This window comes from Podarcis filfolensis (genome assembly GCF_964270895.1).
Source record: "Podarcis filfolensis genome assembly, chromosome: 5".
In the NCBI taxonomy this organism is placed as follows: domain Eukaryota; kingdom Metazoa; phylum Chordata; class Lepidosauria; order Squamata; family Lacertidae; genus Podarcis; species Podarcis filfolensis.
The window spans coordinates 78,920,135-78,939,860 of NC_139608.1; the positions used below are offsets into that span (position 1 = coordinate 78,920,135).

Below are 19,726 nucleotides of genomic sequence, written 5' to 3' on the forward strand. Positions count from 1 at the left end.
TCTTTCTGGTTACTCCAGGTTGCTATTTTGCTGCTGTTCTGTCTCTTCCCCTGTGTTTTGAAAACAACAGCTCAATATAAAAACCAAGCAAGTGAAATGTTTCCAAATCTGGAGATTAAATGGTGGGGGAAACCTCCATGGCTACATTTGGATTTGTTAGACTTCAACAAAGTTGCAGCTCCAGCTATCAGGTTCTAAAAATCCAAAAAACTAAGGCTTGTAGGGAGAAGACAGCTGAAGTCACCCATATGCTATTTCTCAGTTTGTCATATCTTGCTCCATCCCATGGTCAACGCATTTGATGTCAACATAAAATCTATCCAATCTGAGGTACACAGCACCTGAGCATTCAAAACATGGCAGATTTGGCAAGATGACCCTTCTCTACAAAAACAGAAAAGAAAGACTGGATACTTACCCAGAAGATTATGTTGTAGCTGAAAAGCAGGTATTTGTACCAACAGCTGACTTCAGCAGAAGAATACCGGTAATAGTGCATCTTTTATAGAGCTGTGACTACGTAGAACCAGAAAAAGAAAAAGAAAAGAAAGATCAGTAAGAAGGAGAAATGCAGTGGGATTCAACATACCCAAGCCACGCCAATAGTCCATAATCATTGGTTAAGTAGCGTAATTCCGTATTGACTCACATGGCATTTGGGCATGTAATCTTTTTGTGTTAGCTAATATAACCACTGAGCCTCTTGGGCTTGCTGATCAGAATGTCGGCCGTTCAAATCCCCGTGCCGGGGTGAGCTCCAGTTGTTCAGTCCCAGCTCCTGCCCACCTAGCAGTTCGAAAGCATGCCAAAAAGTGCAAGTAGATTAAAAGGTACTGCTCCGGCAGGAAGGTAACTGGCGTTTCTGTGCGTTGCTCTGGTTCTGCCAGAAGCGGCTTAGTCCTGCTGGCTACATGACCCGGAAAAACTGTCTGTGGACAAACGCCGGCTCCCTTGGCCTGTAAAGCGAGATGAGCACCGCAACCCCAGAGTCATCTGCAACTGGACTTAAATGTCAGGGGTCCTTTACATTTTTTTATTATTATTTGGGTGTTATCTCGATTAATCTTCCCTACACAAATAATCAAGAAGTAGGCCACAGATAGTAGGTATGGCCAACATAACAGTTTGTCAACCTCAAGAATTTATCTGCAACTTGGACATTTTTACTCCCCCATCTGTAACAATACGAATAAGCAGCTAATGTTTTACAGGCAAGTGCCAAACTTGAGCTAACGTTTATTAGAAACGGGGGGGGGGGGGGGGAGTTTTCTGCAAAGTATGTGTGAGCAACATAGCAGTTCATTGGCATGCACAAATAAAGGCTTCCAAAGCAACAATTATGTTTGCATAACACTTTACTGTGCATTCACAAATTTCAGCTCAGCAGGAAGTCCATGGATAAGTTCAGTTACAGAAAGGTAGCCGTGTTGGTCTGCCATAGTCAAAACAAAAAAAATTTTTTTTTTGTCTGGTATCTGACGAAGTGTGCATGCACACGAAAGCTCATACCAAGAACTAACTTAGTTGGTCTTTAAGGTGCTACATGGATAAGTTGTAAAGCCCAAAAGAAATTGACTGTGGCAACATTTTAGTACGTTGTCTCTTTTCAACAAATCCAAACCAACATCTCATCCATGCACAGAGACCACAAAGATGAGGCTGCCTAGCCACCCCTGAAAGTGCAACTGGTAGCATTTCAGAGAACACTACCTTTGAGTTCCTGGCTTTCAGCATCTTGCCAAGCAACCAAAATTTGGCTTCCAGGACCTCACAACTACATTTCCCCTTATTACTGGTGCCAACATGCACCACGACCAGTGACTCAACACTATCTACGATCAGTTCTCTGCAAGTCTGCCTAGCACCTATCAACCTCCCATGCTGGGTGATATCTGGTTTTCAACATTGTGATATATCAACATTGCTGATATATCACAATGTGTGGAATAAGGATGGAACCATGTAGAGGCCCTGTGTGGTTTTTGTCGGCGCCTGCTCGTGATTCACTTCCCCCTGCATGAAGAGAGCTGAGCCAGCAGAATTCACAGGGGCTGCAGGAATCAAGAGAGCATTGGCTGGCTTCACGGTTTTCCCCATATCGTGATTTTTGCATGGCACACACACACACAAACAAACACACACACATCGTGATTTGTGATACATTGCCAGGTCAAAAATTTATGAAACCAATATCACAATATGGACTTCAAATCGGTTTTGGACAATATATCACTATATCGCCCAGCCCTAGTTGGGAGTGGGGCTAAGTAAGCCCATAGATCAGAGATTCCTTCACTACTGCTTTCAGCTCTGGCTTTCTGCCTCACTGCTTATTTCCCATCTCTGCAAAAAAAATATATAATAAAAATACCGCAATGAACCTTGACTTCAGCTCAATGATCCCCCCAAAAGGTTTCGTTCAGGTATAAACAAGTATCACAATACACCTGTAGACAAAGACATGCAAAAACAACCCAATACTGTATTCAACAAATGATGAGCATGCATTTATGAACCAACCCTGAGAATCATGTTCTCCTTTCCACGCCTGCAAATAACTATCCTGCATGGCCTTGACTCTGTCTCAAATAACACGGCTTAACTTACTTTCTTCACTAAACTCAAAACGCTGTAGCTTACAGGCTGTAAAAATAGTCAAGGAAAAGACTTTCAACTCTCTTCAAAGTTTGCAGATTAGTCAGCCAATTGCCTCATAGTACTTTCATCATGTAAAAAGACAAATGGCTAGCACAGCCTCTCCAACCCACTCCAGACTCAGATTTGTTTACACTACTGCAACTGTAACGCTGAACAGATCAGCGGTGAGAGCCTCAAAACCAGAGACAGAAGTCTTCCTTTCCTCTGCCCTGAATGAGGTAGGCAGAGTTGACACTTTCAGCAACAGCAGAGGATAATGGCAAAAGACAAGAGGAATAGTATTAAGACAGCGCAAAAATGTGTTCAGATATTCTCTGCTCATTACAGATTCTCTGAACATCAGCATGAAACCAATCATTTGAACAGCCCTGAATTGATCAACATCCTTGGTGTGGAACCTGGTATTCTACCACCATTTTAAAAGTTACCACCAAAAGGTGGCATATGTGGTTCCTCCACTCCTGCATTTTATCCTCACAGCAAGGTAGGTTGGGCCAAGAGATAATGAATTGTCCCTTCACCCAGTGAGCTTTTCATCTGAGTGGGGCTTCAACTTTATATCTCCCTAGACCTTGTCGGACTCTCTGAAACCATCACACTAGCTCTCACCTTCAAAAATTCAGGCTTTATGTGCTTTCTTTCTATCAGATCCACATCAATTAATTCCTCCCATTCCTTCTAGAATCCATCTTCCATTCAGAGGAGACACACACACAGCCCCTTTCTACTTATCCATCAGTTGCTACCAAGTTTCCCTGCTGCCCCATTCACATTGTCAGCAACCATTCCATCAACAAAGGTTTCTGCAAGAAATTCAGACAACTGCAATTTCTCCCGCTACTGTATTCTTTTCCGGTTTCTTGTGTCCAGTGATGGACACTGGAGGACCATAAACAAAGTTTTCTCCATCAGCCTAGTTTAAATGTAAATGGAATGAATCCTAGCTCATTAGGTGACCAAGAATTTCTGCACCGGGGTTAATAAACATAAATTAACCTCTGCCTTTAGTTTCTCAACTGCTGAAGCAACAAAAGCCAGGCCAAAATCAGAACAAACCTTCTACATATTCTAGAAATGCCCTTGGCTGCCAAGTGGAAACAACGCTCGAGTGATGGATTGCTATGTTCTCTGAAGGCATCTATGCTATCAGCCACTCACCTCAAATGTCCGATTTTGTTAATTAAGGTTTCAGGTAGGTTTTATATAACTGCTTCTACAAAGCTGGGGGGGGGGGGTTTCCAGCCTGTTGTGAGCCGTATTAATCCAGGCAGTAGAGCTTCCCATCACAGTTCACATGGGTTCATTGAACCCCTGCCCATAAAAAGAAGAAAACTTCTACCGCAACCACCCCAGCCTTCTTCATTTTGTGTACAGTGGTACCTCGGATTACAAACACCTTGGGCTACAAACACTTTGGGTTACAGACTCCACCAACCCAGAAGTAGTACCTCAGGTTAAGAACTTTACCTCAGGATGAGAACAGAAATCATGGGTTGGCAGCGTGACAGCAGCGGGAGGCCCTATTGGCTAAAGTGGTACCTCAGGTTAAAACAGTTTCAGGTTAAGAACAGACCTCCAGAAGGAATTAAGTTAGTAACCAGAGGTACCACTGTATCTGTAAAAGTCATACATGCAGCAATGTTCTGTTTCCAAACCAAGTGGAAATTGATTTCCAGAAAGGGAGTAGGCCATTTTTGTGCTTGACAGAAACTGACACATGATCAGAGAGCATAGAGGACAACAGAGTTGTGGTTCATAGAGAAGGGAATTGTTCCCTGTAGCCCTTTATGCTCCCTTCAGTCTCACAGAAGGGCAATGAGACATCTGACCTTCTCTGCTGAGGGCACATTTGCTTGGCTACTGCTGACTGGAGAATATATTGCCAGCAAGGCAGTCGTGTTCCTCCCCATTATTAGTTGTGAAGGATTTGCATGAAGGATTTGCTGTATTCATATTTTAAAAGCAGAGCCCTTAAGGAATACTGCCTTTCATACTGTTTGGCTCCTGCCAAAACGCTCCCTTCCGCACAACATCTATGGCACAAGAGTCCTTCTGGACAGAACTGGTCAGCCATAGACTCAATATCTAGCCTCGGACAAATCCTTTTCTTTCCGTCTTAATTCCCATCCTATAGAAGGGAGTTCAAAAGTTACAGAGTAAAAGCAGTTAAGGATTCTTCTACCAGATTAACTATCTGGCCATGAATGGGCCACTTTTTCACAATCTCTAAGGTAGGAGATGTGTTGGCAGACCTTTGGAAGGTAAGATGTGTGCAAGGAGGAAAAAGAATTGGAGAAGGTGGGACAAGAACTAGATGTGAGGAACATCACATCATAATGTTCAGCTGCTCGGGCTTTACAAGGACGTAATTTATGTCCCCGCCCCCATTTCTTTTTTTGGTATCTTGAATGGTTTAACGGATTTATTCTGAAGAACAAAAAATGCACACTTTAGCAAAATCACAGAAAATGTGACGCATGACTTGTCCGCTGTACCCGACACGTACACTATGTTTACCAAACCCGTATTTCAAACAGGACCTATGTCGTGTTCCAACATTCTCCACCCAGCACCCAACCCACAAAGGCAGAAAAGGAAGCTAACATTAAAAACAGGCAAACTTTGGGCAAGCTGCATGTCAGCCAAAACAATAACAACAATAATTATGGGCTCCAAATCCTGCTTTTAAAAGAATCCAAATCTATACCCTATGTAGGCTTGTGTAAAATGTAAAGTGCAACTCTTCTTGCCCCAAGGCATTTCCTTTTTCCAAGAGATTTGCAGGACACAGTTGAAGAATACGGTCTTCCTGTAACTCGGACACTACAGTGCCTCCCCTACTGAGGAACTGCTTTACAAAAGCACAACGTCAGAAGGAATCAGATGCCAAGTGTGGAAAGCGCACTCCAAGGCAGGGGTTGCCAACCTTTTTAGGACTAGTGGGCACAATTTTAATTTTTAGGGAGTGCCAGGAGTGCCAGTCACAAGATGGCCGAGTTCAGGCTGTGTGGCATAACCAAAATGGCTGCCATGGGGAGAGTGGCATAACACAACATTAGAGAGACAACCATCCCCGGCGACCTTATGATTACCATGGGAAATCAGTTGGGTCTTGCTGGTCCTAGTTATGGAGATTTCACACAGGCAGACACTGGTGTTGTTACTGTCTAGTAACAAGGAGCAATTCTTATTACCAGTAAAAATGTACAAGGCAGCCACACCATTTCACAGAATTTGTTTAGATTAGAAGTTAACAGCACATTTTGCCCCATAATGTCTTTTCTTCCCCTAGGAGGGCCAGAAACTTACTTTAAAAACAAAACAAAAAACCACAACTGAGTCTGGGGCATCTGCGCACTGGCCTTGCTGCAAAGCTTTCATGGACGCCATGAACCCTGCTCCAAAGGATTACTGAGTTAAGATAAGCTTTTCTGGGAGTTGGCGAACCATTAAGGCTCCTTTGCCCCATTTCAGTGCATTGAAAAGCAAGTGGAGCTGTGATTATTTGAGTATTCTTGTGAGGCCCCAGTATATGGAAGAGGCTGCTTAGTAGGTTATAGCAGCTAACTTCCAGGCCACTCTAGCTTAGCTTTGCCTTGTGTATGCCTGTTAACTTTCTTATTCTACTTGATGTGCCTTCTTCCTACAATCAAACCCTTTCAATAAGCTTTGTCTTGCTTGCCTGGTATGGCCTTTTTCCTGACCCCCCCCCCTTAGGGCTTTTCATATCCTGAACTGACCCAAACTTCCTTGTTGGATCCCAAACAGTTAAAACGCTTACACTAGGGTGAATCTGTATTCCTAACAGGACGACTTCGGAAATCACTGTTGTTTCTCACCCCCCCCCCCACTCCTGCCTTCCTGAACTAAGAGATACATTTGTTTGTGCAAAAAATTGCACACACATGTGCTAACTTACAAAGCACTACCTACAACTTTTTGCAAACAAAAGCAGCTTTGGACATGGCAGATTTGAGGGGAGAAGTGATGGGGGTGTGCTTAAAATCCATTTCCTGGTTGCTGTTTGGCCTACCCAAATTTTGCTCCCCAAGCTGATTCCTAACACAACCCAAGAGGCTTCAGACACATGTTTGGGAGAGTACAAGAGTTTAGATCCTGGAAGGAGAACAAATAGTTGGAGGGGTGGGGCACCATTTGAAGTTGAAAACAGCTTGCCAGGAAATGGTTAAGCAACCCCTCTAAACCACTTCTCTGTTCACATTCACCCCTTTTCAAAAGCAGCTTGACTCACAAGGGTCAGCAAACTTTTTCAGCAGGGGGCCGGTCCACTGTCCCTCAGACCTTGGGGGGAGGCTGGACTATTATGGGGGGGGCGGGGAATGAATGAATTTCTATGCCCCACAAATAACCCAGAGATGCATTTTAAATAAAAGCACACATTCTACTCATGCAAAAACACGCTGATTCCCGGACCGTCCGTGGGCCAATTTAGAAGGCGATTGGGCCGGATCCGGCCCCCTGCGCCTTAGTTTGCCTACCCATGAGCTAGAGTTTACCAAAAAAAAAAGAAAAGAAAAATAACTTGTTGGAAATTTGTTCTAAGCATTTTGGCTAGGGGCTGGGGAGTGGATAAAGCGTATTCATTTAGGCAGGAAAAGAACAAATCTTCCCGATTGTCAGGACATTAACATCTCACTGTTTTTTTAAAACAACCACCATCACCACTTGGCAGTGTAATGCGGGTGAACAACTTACCATGGGGTGGAATGCACACTGTAGTTTGGCAATTTGGTAAAAAAGAAAAAAGGGGGGGATCTGTAATCACCCTCCAACCTTTAGTTTGTTTGTGTCGTGCTTCCCTAGCTACATTCCAGATTTCCAGAAACCAACAGACTAAACAGCGTCCTTTCGAATAAAGACTTACTTTGCATGCACATAACTCATTATTGTTTGCATATTACCATGCATGCTGGTGGCGTTTAGTAGCGTTTCAAAAGCAACCATTTGTTTCATCTATTTGTTCCATGAATGTACATTCCAAATGCCAATTCCAACTCGAACGCTGGTCTAGTTGCGTGGGTGGGTGACATTCATAAAAGGGACACTTCTTTCTTACCAAGCCCATATTTTCTCAGAGTGGCAGTTTCTCCCTTCCCCTCTGGATGGATCACACTATGTTTCTCAAGAATTCACTCCCCAGCCACCTTCATTAATAATAATAAAAGCTTCATTAATAATAATAAAAATGCCTATGAAAAGACCCTGCTTTGCATATGACTAACAAAGATTGGAAGTAATTTACTGGCCAGTGAGGCAGCTTGGGGTTTCTAGATGCCTTTATTTCAACTTAAATCTGAGCTAGTCTCAGAAAACAAGACACACTTTAGAGAAACTTCAATAGTGTGTAGGAACCTACATCGGAACTGAAGAGCAGTGACGACGTGCATACTGCAATTTTCGGCCAAAAATGCAGAAAAGAATTCAAGATGTATGAAAAGTTACTGTTCTTCACTGTATTATTTAGGAAAAAAGGCTTTCCAACAAACACAAACACTCTCTCTCTCTTTTTCTCTCAACTAGGATGGGGGTCATGAGAAAGTTTCACCCATTGTGAGATGACTCCTTCACTGAGAATGTGGACAACTTCTCTCAAAACGCTTTTGTGTCGCAGGCCTCATCTAAAAAACAATAATGAATTGTTTGGCAGCTCTTGGGAGCCCTTTGAAAGACCTTACAAAAGTTACCCCCGAAATGACACGGCAAGAATGTGCTTAGAACAAAACAAAAAACCCCTTCAAATTTTCAAAGATGCAGCCACTCATCTGAGGCATAAATAAAGCAACCTCTGGCTTAACCAGGAGATGCTACACCTGTTGAGAGAGGAAGTGAAACTAAGCCTGGGAGAACAGACGTGGCGGAAAGGGAGGTTTGATTCTGACACGTTTCAGTGGCCTAGAATGATATTGCCCACTTTGCTAAGGGCCTAGATGTTACTATGCAGACCTGCAAAAATCTCATGAATTTTAGCACCCACTTCACACCGTAACACATCATAGGGTTTAATGCTGTGGCTGTGGCAAGACATTTTGCTGCTCAAAAGCACACCCCACACAACACACCGGAAAGACCAAAACACATATTTGCATCTTCATCTAATCCTTCCTTCTTTCTACTTCATAGCCAGAGTCCTATGCATGCTTACCTGCCAGTAAGTCCTGCTGAACTCAGTGGTACTTACTTTCTGCATATAACCACACCACATATCCCCACAACACACACTTTTTTCCTGTGTCCCCACCCCCACCTTGCAAAACCAGGAGTGGTCCCCTGAGGCCTACCTCCTCCTTGTGTTGTTGCTATGACAGCTGCTCCTCATCAGCCATACAGTCTTGCAGGTGAGCAGACAGAGCCGCCCAGGAGACATCCTGCACCATCACCCTTCCATGTCCAATAGCCACGAGCGCACACCTTGGCTCCCCTCCAGCTGATGTGGAAGGAGAGGCAGCCCAGAGAGGTGCACACTTCATATTTAGTTTTGAGTTGGAGAGAAGGAAGAAGAGGAAGAGGAACGAAGCAGAACAGCTGCGATACTGTGGTGGGGTATCAGCAAGCTCACTTTCGTTTGGTTTTTGTACGAGTAAAAAAATAATCTTCCAGTTCTGAAAGATGCCCCAAATCTGCTGCCTGAAGCAGTTCAGCTTTCTGCATAGTCAGCCCAGTCCTGACTCTTAAACCAGTCTTCCCCAACAGGGGGGTGGACTAGATGACCCTTAGGTTAACTTCCGACTCTACAATTCTATGCTCATGCAAAAGCATCCCATAAGAGATTCCACTACAACAAATCATCCGTGTGTTTTTTGATCTTGAATGGCTTCTAGTGGTGCAGCAATCAAAAGCTGCTGTCACGTTTGCAAAGCTAAGCAGGGTCTGGGATGGTTTCAATCTGGACGGGGGACCATGTGTCAAGATTCCTGCATTGAAGAGGGTTGGCTAGATGACCCTCAAAATCCCTTCCAATTCTGAAATTCTTCATTTAAAAAACCTATACCCTGGGGGCAGTTTCCAGTACAGTGGTACCTCGGGTTACATACGCTTCAGGTTACATACACTTCAGGTTACAGACTCCCCTAACCCAGAAATAGTGCTTCAGGTTAAGAACTTTGCTTCAGGATGAGAACAGAAATCGTGCTCTGCCGGCGTGGCAGCAGCAGGAGGCCCCATTAGCTAAAGTGGTGCTTCAGATTAAGAACAGTTTCAGGTTAAGAACGGACCTCCGGAACGAATTAAGTACTTAACCTGAGGTACCACTGTAACGAAAACCCAAAACAGATACGCACACACACACACACACACACACACTACTACTCTAAATTATCCATCACTTTTACATACTTTCTGCAAGGAGGTTGGGGACAGTGCTATTTTTTTCTCACAATTACCTGTGAGAGAGATTAGGCTGAAGAATAGTGAATTGCCCCTGGACCTCCCAGAGAGCTTCAAGGTCAAAACAAAGGCTTGAACCCAGGTCTGCCTGTTCCAAATCCAACCCTCCACCCATTACAGCACGTTGTCCATCATGTGACCAACAGGCGCAGCAGTTGAAAGTCAGGCTAGCTGGGAACCTTTTTTCCCATTGTGCATTTTCCCTCCGGAGGTTCCTTTCATTCGCCTATGTCTCAGCCGTGACCTGTCTGAACTCTATTGTACTGAGTAGAATGCCCAGAGAATGCTTGGGATTATAGCTAGGAGCATTGCTGCGGCAAGGCAATCAGTCATTGATGCTACCACAGAGAAGGCTAAAGTTCAGGATCCCCTAGCACCAAGCACATAAACCAAGACGCTTTCTTATTTACGTTTGCCCAGCTAAGGCGTTTTTCAAATGGCAGATGGGAAGACTGGACCAGTTCCACCACGAAGCAACCTTAAGCAGTTCGTTAGAGCCAAAGGACTTTACTTTAGTTAAACTTGATGCAGCCGATGATGACAGAAGAAATTTTCTCATTCTAGTTCTGGCTTGACAGGCGCAACATTTCTGCTCACGATCAACTGGGAGCAAAGGAAGGGTGGAGGGCTGATTTTACAGAAAAGCAAGGAAGAGTCAGGCAACGGGCTCTACTCAAGGAAGGGGAGAAGATTCCAGTCTCATGCTCCAGACACAGAAACCTGAACAGCAGCTGACTCCAAGTCTGCTACCAACCATCTTCGGCCTCTTGTCTGTCCTGATGCAAAAAACGAGCACAAGTGGTCCTTTTGTAAGCTAAAGAGAGGTGGACAATGGCACTATAGTTACAGAAACCAGTAAAAGCACATTTCTTCTGCCAGAAATCTGGAAAGTGCTGCTTGCAACCAGCGGCGGCTGGTGTTAATTTTCCCACTTTTAGAAATGCGTTGTTTCATAAAATTAATTAGTAACATGGTGGATGAACACAGTACAAATAAACTGGGCAACTGGAATGGTGACTAGTCAAAGCTGAAAGCCAAGCTGTACTTAACCATCCCCAGGAAGCAGATAGATATTTACATGTACAGTTCTTCATGCATGTGAAAATGAATACACTGATAGCTTTAAGAGCTTTTCTTCTTCTTTTGTCTTAAAATCTAAACAATGTAAGAGAAATGTGTGTTACTGTGTTTTTAGCAATTCTCTATTTTATATGTAAATTATATAAAAAGTCATGTTAAAGAAAAGGGTGGGGTAATGCTACTACTACAATTTTTTATTATTACTATTATTATTATTACTGTACTACTACTATTACTATTATTATTATATGTCATTTGAAATATTTACAAGTATTCCAATAAAAATATTTTCAAGTAAAGTTTGAATGTGTTTAAGGATTTAAACACCACAGCCACAGCAATTCTTTTTTGTTGTTTGGTGGGTGGGGAGGTGAAAGCCATGGCCGAGTTATCAATGTCCTTCCCACTCACTGCAACCACAGTGGAGGTTGGATGCTCCTCTCTTTCTGCCTTCCACATTTCTTTCTCCTTCCACTGCAGCAAACAGGAGATCCACTATATCACCTCTGGGGGTGGTGTAGCTTGAGGACTCCTTTTGGGGATGTCTGGGGAAATGGAGCAAGTTAAGGTCCTGTGTGGCGCTGTGGGTTAAACCACAGAGCCTAGGACTTGCTGATCAGAAGGTCAGCGGTTCGAATCCCTGCAACAGGGTGAGCTCCCGTTGCTCGGCCCCAGCTCCTGCCAACCTAGCAGTTCGAAAGCATGTCAAAGTGCAAGTAGATAAATAGGTACCGCTCTGGCGGGAAGGTAAACGGTGTTTCCGTGTGCTGCTCTGGTTTGCCAGAAGCAGCTTAGTCATGCTGGCCACATGACCCGGAAGCTGTACGCCGGCTACCTTGGCCTATAGAGCGAGATGAGTGCCGCGACCCTAGAGTCAGCCACAACTGGACCTAATGGTCAGGGGTCCCTTTACCTTTACGGTCCTGTAGATCCTTGGCTGCCTCCCCACCCCACATGCTACTGGCAAAATGTACTGGTGGCAGCCTACCTATGCCAACTGAGTTTTCAGGTGGCCTCTGGTGGCGTAAGTGCTCTCTGACTGATGGACTTTCCTGCCTGGTGGTCCCTATACCTGCATTCTATGGCTTCCCACCTGCCCTTAAGCCAGCTTTAGGACTGCAGCCAGAGTTAGAAACTCATATACAGTGGTACCTCAGGTTAAGTACTTAATTCGTTCCGGAGGTCCGTTCTTAACCAGAAACTGTTCTTAACCTGAAGACCACTTTAGCTAATGGGGCCTCCCGCTGACGCTGGAGCACGATTTCTGTTCTCATCCTGAAGCAAAGTTCTTAACCTGAAGCACTATTTCTGGGTTAGTGGAGTCCGTAACCTGAAGCGTATGTAACCTGAAGCGTATATAACCTGAGGTACCACTGTATATAATATAATTGCCAAATGGCACCTTAAACCTAGGTTGTGATTGCCACAATGGGATGTCTAAGTGCCGTTTGTGTGGCCTTTTTTCGTAATTAATTGAGTTTATTATCATCACCATCATCATTATTTCCATTTACATACTGCTTTATATTTTTAAGTACAAATCTCAAAGTGGTTTACAACATATCAAAACATCAAGCAAGCCAAACCAGAATAAAACAGAAGCAAGCTTCAGGAAAATATTTCCTATCCTCATTTTGTTTTCCCCAGGCGCTAACCTGGCGTCCAGAGATCTCCATGTGGTCGCAACTGGACCCACATTAGTTGCAAAATGCGCCTGGCTAATTTCTAACACTGCCTGTATGCACTTTATTGACTTTCCTCCCCTGCAATCATAGAATTCATTTCAGCTACTTTTGCCTTCTTGAAAATCATTTCAGAAATTTATACAAATTTTTAATTAAAAAACATTTTATTTATTAAATGTGATGTCACTTGAATGCGCTAAATCAGATTTCTAGTGATTTAGGGCACTGAGAATTCTTCCAGATTCATTAAGCGATCCAAACTCTTCCAGAAAACCCACATTTCTATTTAGCAGTGTCTTTGCGTAGGATTTTACTTGAGGATTTTAGTTGTTTGTGTCTTTTTAGTACCTTTTCTATTGTCCAGCGCAAAGGACAGGATACAAATGTGACAGACGCTCTGAAGGCTCGACAGAAAAGGAAAGCTTATAAATAGCAGAAAGAAATGAAGTATAAACACAGTTTTTTGAGGTTGCTGAGGGAAAGCGGAGGACATTCTTTGTGGAAGCTATTCTCCTATTTCCTCATTCTTGTATCTTTTCATTATAGCCGGCAGAAGTATATCCAGCTTCCTCTGTCCCTTCCTTTGCTAGCGTCTCCCAATAAATAAGGCGACCATCTGGCCACCTTCTTTAAACTAAGCTTGCAAATTCATTATTGATCCTTAAAACCCTGAAGAAAAAGGAAAATATATATATATATGGGAGATTGTTCAAACAAGAACTCTCAAAAACAGTCCTTCTATAATCAAATAAAATATCCATGAAACAGTTGGGCGGGGGGGAGTCAGTCCATTACAAAAAACAAGATCCAAGCCAAAAATTTCTCAGAAGACAAGAGAGATCCCACCCCCTCACTCCAGAAAAAGTCCACTTTGCAGATTTTATTGCTGAATATTCTCCACCATTTTTTGGTGACAGCCCCTATTTTTCCTATACGATGCCGTGCATTGCTACTGCTGAAGAATTCAAAATGGAGGCCCCGTTGCCCAAACTTGCTGCTGCAGCAGCTCCCCACCCCCCAAAAAAAGGAAAAAAAGAAGGAGCTGTACTATTGATACTGCTGAGGAACTGTTGGATTCAACTGCTTCTCCCTGATGAAATTCAGTGTAACAGCGTCCCAAATTCTCTGGCCGCAATAAAAAGGCTAAAGAATTTCAAGAAGTGTTTTGCATGCACAACTATAACAAAACAAAACGAAACCCACCCTGCTTGTTTTCATAAGCATCCCCAAAGACAATGTTTGGCAGACTCCCTTCAGGAAGATGTTTCACGAGAACGTTGCCGTGACAGAGACAGAGCAGTTCTGGGTCACCATCTTCAGTCCAAAATCCAGAAGTAATTCGTGCTGTAATAAATGTGCCACTCTTTTAAGGAAGCTATTAGCCTTTTTGTTTCCTCTGGAAGCAATGGCAAAGCTCCACCAGGAGATCAAGATGTTAACACTTCTTGCAGACATTTAACAACTGTTGTGGCGGTGGTGGTGTGGTTTTAAAAAGGCTTCTCCCACCCAACCCGCCATATTTGTTTGAAACTAAACCTCAAAGGCTAGGTAGTGGGCAAATGTAAATATATGCAAACTGATCAATAGTTTGCACTGCCTACTGCTCATTCACCTGAAGAAACAAAACAATTTGTAAAAGTGGTTTCCATTTAGACAACTTTTTTGCATCTTACTAGAACTGGTCATCATCTCTCTGGCCAGGAAAAGAATTGGTGTTACCAACCTCTTAACACTGGTTATGAAATAGGGAGCAGACACCGCTTTCTGCCTCTTCTTCAAGGCACAGATCTCCCTCTTTTTGTCCACTATAAGCCACTGTTTAGTGTTACTCTGCATCTGCACTAACCAGGGGGAATATTGGTTAGCATTAGCCTCTTAACCCATTTAAACGCTTGGTGTTACATCTGGGTTTGCAAACCCAGCTTAGCATGAACCATGGTTAGTGTCATTGCAGATCCAATGCTAAGCCACATTTAAAAGCCACTGATGGAGAAGGTGAGGATTTGGAGAGGAATCATGAGCAAACAGTTCACTAAGAGATCTTAAGTGGGATCATATGTAAAAGTTCTGAAGAATTATCGTTATGATTTTAATATCATCTGCTTTCAAGGTAGCAGCTTCTGTACCAGACCTTTAGATCATACCCTTCTCCACTATACACTGCCTATCAGAAAAATATCCTTCAGTAATGCCAGTAGCTTCTTTTTCTCAAGGCCAGAACTGTAGCTAGGTGATCTTGCACCCCTGGCAGAACCGTCCAGATTGCACCCCCTAGCCACAGACAAATTAGCTCTTCTTTCCGCCTCTCCTCCAACCCCCCTCCATCCATTCGATTCACCCTCTATTTAAAACCATTTCTTATGAGGCAATAATCGACATTTATATTTATGGACATATTTTTAAGCCGATTTTGTGGAGGGACCCCCATCGCCTGCACCCCTGTGGGGGCCCCACCTCACCACCCCTTAGCTACAGCCCTGCTCAAGACACCAAGTACTTGCCTGCAGTCATTTCTGCAGCGCTGAGAAACACAAAACAAAAGCTGGGGGCAGAAACATTCTTGACCCTTCAATGAGACCGTGTATCAAGTGCTCACTCTGTCTCACACATTTGAATGACCCACACATTTTGATCCCAAAGTCATCAAGAAGCACACTCTCAATAAGAGGAAGCCAATACTCATTAGCTTGGCTCAGAGGTGCACATATCTTGGCTGACTAACCCTCTAACTATTTGGAGTTTAAACAAAAAAAAAAATTTCTTTCCAGTAGCACCTTAAAGACCAACTAAGTTAGTTCTTGGTATGAGCTTTCGTGTGCATGCACACTTCTTCAGATATTTGGAGTTTGTTTAAGATCCTGACTTGTTGTGATCCTAGTAACCACAGTTTCCTGGTTGGGATGTAACAACAAACAATGGTTAATCTAAGAATTCCTAGATTTCGTTGCATCACAATAGCCTCCCCCCTTGGGTGTTCTCCATGTGACACACTCTCAACAAGGCCTCCTCTGATTGTCTTAGAAGCAGAAAGACGTATGAGAGATAAGAAAATCCCAAAGGTATGCAGGTAGGTTCCAGACCATATAGACCATAAACATAATAGCCAGCAGGCTAAAAATTGTGCATGATAGCAAAATTTACAAGTACTTTCCACACAATCCCATCGTGCTGTAGAAACAGAGCTAAGAGGCATAGCCTTGAACTTTTGTCACCCAACTGAAAGCCACCATTTGCGGAACAGTGACACATTATGGAAACCACTCTCTTGCTGTCCCCTATCTGTGAGGAATTGGTTACTGAACAAAAAGCAGTGTTCACTGTGTGACCATCCTATGGCACTGGGGCCCCACAAATGTGCAGTCATCCACTTGACTTCAGATCTCAATGTCCTCTCCACATCAACTGCTAAGAGCTTGGCGCATGGATGTAAAGATTCACAGTGTAAGCAAGGAAACTGAGGATTGCTGCAGGGAACCCATCTTCAGTGGTGCTCCTGTCATTACACCAACACAGGATTTGGCCCTTGGCTAGCTTCCAGGTCTAGAACTACAACAGGTCCTCCTTCCAAGCCACCACAGATTGCAGGTGTGATCCCTGTATGGGACAGCTGCATATTCAGGTTGGACGAGATGATCCTCAGGCTCTCGTCCAACTCTGTGATTCTATGGCTCTGATAGTACCATTCCACACCTACGATGTTTCACCCCTGTTCAAGGAAATAGGCTCTGTTTTTATTCAGAAATAAATTTAGTCTGCCAACTAACAAGAGGAATTTAAAATCAGAGCTGCTAACTGTGAAGTAACTGGAATGCTTGGTGACTCAATGGGAAGTACAAGGCCGGGAGTGGTTGTGTCTGAAGCATCAGCATATCAGTACCAGATGAGACTTTGCCTTGCCTAGCAAATCCACAGGCAGGGCCACTCCCAAGAGTTGCGAGGTTTTATCATTTTGTGTCCAGGCAAAACTTTTCTGGGCAGTGCCACCTTTCTCACTTTGCACAGAGCACCCAAGAAATTCAGGTGACCCACAGTCCCATTTTCCGGCCTGCCAAGGATACCCTGCCCAGCAACGGTACCTTTTCCAAGGACCCAGAGTTTCCACAGTTCAGAACAACCGAACTGAGTGAGCACAATGTGGAAGAAGATAGCTTTCTATGTGCAAGAAGTTATTCTCTGTACGTCTGCAAGTTTCCCTTTATAAGTCCCTAATCCCCTCAAAAGAGTTACAACTCGAAGAGTGGTTTAACACTGAATCCCTCTTCCCAGGGAACTCTGCAAATTGTAGCTCTTTAAAGGGAATAGGGGCAACTCTCAGCACCTTTAACAAACTACACCCCCCCCCATTCTTTGGGTGAGCCCATGTCTGTTAAAGTGATATGATCCTGCTTTAAATGTAAAGTTCAGACAGGGCCCAAGAAGCTAACCAGCCTAGTAGCCAATTCTTCCTTCACCACAAACAGTGCAGCATCCTCTACTGCACAGGAGGGCAGGCCACATGAAACGAACACCTTTTCTTTCCATCCTGCCAATGTACTCCACCCTGCCTAACAGTAGGGCCGGCATGCAGTTAGCTGAAGACAGATAATAAACTCAGCAGTAGGAGTTATTCAGTTGGATGGTTTAGTTTTGAGCCTACTAAGTTGTCATCATCCTATGAACAACAACAAAAATGTTAGCACATTTGCAAAGCTAAGCAGTACGGTTTCAAACTGAGTGTAGGACCACATTTTGAGATTCCTGCTTTCCAGGGGGTTAGACTAAATGACCCTTTCCAAGTCTACAATTATATGATTCTATGAACCCCCATTTATCAGATGCAAAATGTCTCACCGCTAGTATACTGTTAGTTTACTACTAGTTTTATCAGGAAAAAATATAGTGTCGCTTATCTAAACTTTTCACCTGAAAACAAGCAACTAAGTAGTTCAGAAAGCCAAAGGGATGAGACAGGGTGTGGCAAATAAGTCATAATTTTCCTGTCAAATGAGCTACGCAAACACTCAATGGGAAGCCAGGAAATTGCTCTCAGGAAAAGGTTCAGAATTGAATTCAGTTTTCATGAGAGGAGGGGGGAATACCTCTCAATACAAGTTAAAGCTCCTCTTCCCCAAGTCTGCCGATTTAAATATTTCAAAGGAGGGAAACTTTAAAAAACACACACTCATCTGCCTTCCCCAATGGAGAATGAAAGAAACAAACCTCTGATAAATAGGATTGTTTATTAATATGTCAGGGAAAAGATGTGTACGTTCAACAGGAAAAGCACTTTAAGTTCATCAACCCTTGAGTTTCAGTCTTGTTTTTAATAACAGGAGCAGCCATGTGAAACTAAGGGGCCGATTGTTTTTAGATGCTTTCACCCGAAATCGAGTTAAATAAAGGTGTGGAAGAGAAACGACCCAGCTCCCAAAACCGATACAACAATACACAAAATTCTGGTTTTGGTTGCTTTCGGAACTCGAAAGCGGAAAACTCTCTGCCCAAGCTGAACTTGCTATGGGCCTTCTGAAAGCCCTCTCTTCCTGAAAGGCCCTGCAGCTTACCAAGGGGGGGATATATATAAATATATATATTTGTCCACATTCTGTGAACAACTCGATCCCAGTGGGCAAGGCTCGCGCAAGAGAAGGCTTGGAGCGGAGAACAACGAAGCGAAAGACAACAGGGTCGAGAGACAAATCCAGCAGTTAAAGTTCTAGCAACAACAACCGGGTCGGGCAGCAGAGGCGAGCGCGCAGCTCAGGAGCGCACAGGAAACCAAACTTACCAAGCAGCAGGGAGCCTGGCAAGTTTCCACCAAGTTGTGGGGGGAGAACCCCAAAGTGCCTTCGAGGAAGAGACAAATTCAGCTCCTTTCGTGCTTTAAGCGTTCCATGAGTCCGCCTAAACGCCGCCCAAGGAAAGCGAGCTTGGAGAGGAGCGAGGTGGGCGTCGGGGCTGCCCTCGTTGCGCGCTGGGTCTGTTCTTGGGCAGGACAGGAAATCTCATGCGCAAATCTCGCCTGGCCACGCCTTTTTTACAACCCGGCGCGCCCTCCCCCACCGGCGTTTCTTTCCTTTCTTTCTCTCTCTCTCTCTTTCCCTCCCTTCCCTAGTAAAAGGGAAGTGCGAGGCCGGGGACAGCGAGCTCCCTCTCCCTTCCTGCGCGCGGCATAACATCCGTCGAGCCGCGCTGCGTTTTGGGGAGCCTGGTCGCAGCCTTGCGCGGAGAAGTCCCCTGAGAGCAAGGCGTCGCGCGTCCCTCTTTCTGCGGGGGGGGGGGGTCAGGGGTGGCAATTTGAATAAAATATTGAGGGGGCAGGTAAGCCCCGCCCAGCATAATCGATCACATGATGCTGCGTATTCACACTATTTGATTGGCAGTGTTCGTCAACTGGGGAGGGGGGAACCCCGTTAAATATTTTATGGGGGGGCAAAGACCACTCGACCCCTAAGAGTTAGTTTCTATGGTGGGGGTGTATAAAAAATGCATGGCCAGGCATTATTAGCTCAACCTTGGGGGGCCAGGTTTTGTAGGACTACAAGTCCCTTCATCCCTGACCACTGGTCCCCCTGCTTGCTAGGGTTGATGAAAGTTGTAGTCCCATAACATGTGGGGAGCCAAGGTTGACAAAGGTTGAGCTAAGAGTATCACCACCTGGCAGAGTCAGAGATTTCTAAGTCCTCTCTGTGCCCAGTTCCTGGTGGCACAATTTAATAAGGATATTGAGCTGATCGCCGAAGAATTGATGCTTTTGAATTATGGTGCTGGAGAGTCCCATGGACTGCAAGAAGAACAAACCTCTCCATTCTTAAGGAAATCAGCCCTGAGTGCTCACTGGAAGGACAGATCCTGAAGCTGAGGCTCCAATACTTGGGCCACCTCATGAGAAGAGAAGACTCCCTGGAAAAGACCCTGAG

The 19,726-nt window shown here is 44.2% G+C and overlaps 1 protein-coding gene across 2 annotated transcripts in view; it reads right to left on the reverse strand.

Annotated features, from left to right (window-relative positions):
- TSPAN14 (tetraspanin 14) overlaps nt 1-19,070 on the reverse strand; it is a 43,182-nt gene extending 24,112 nt beyond the window's left edge. Inside the window, exons 1-2 of one of the 2 annotated variants that reach the window (XM_083614845.1) lie at nt 18,595-19,070; nt 419-516 (exon numbers count right to left, since the gene is read on the reverse strand). In XM_083614845.1, the coding sequence (XP_083470971.1) occupies nt 419-499 (81 nt within the window). In that variant the 5' untranslated portion in view covers nt 500-516; nt 18,595-19,070. Of the gene's footprint in view, nt 1-418; nt 517-6,253; nt 6,380-18,594 lie in introns of those variants that run through there. The other variant, XM_083614846.1, reaches the window with a different exon arrangement.
- Nucleotides 19,071-19,726: the final 656 nt, after the last annotated feature.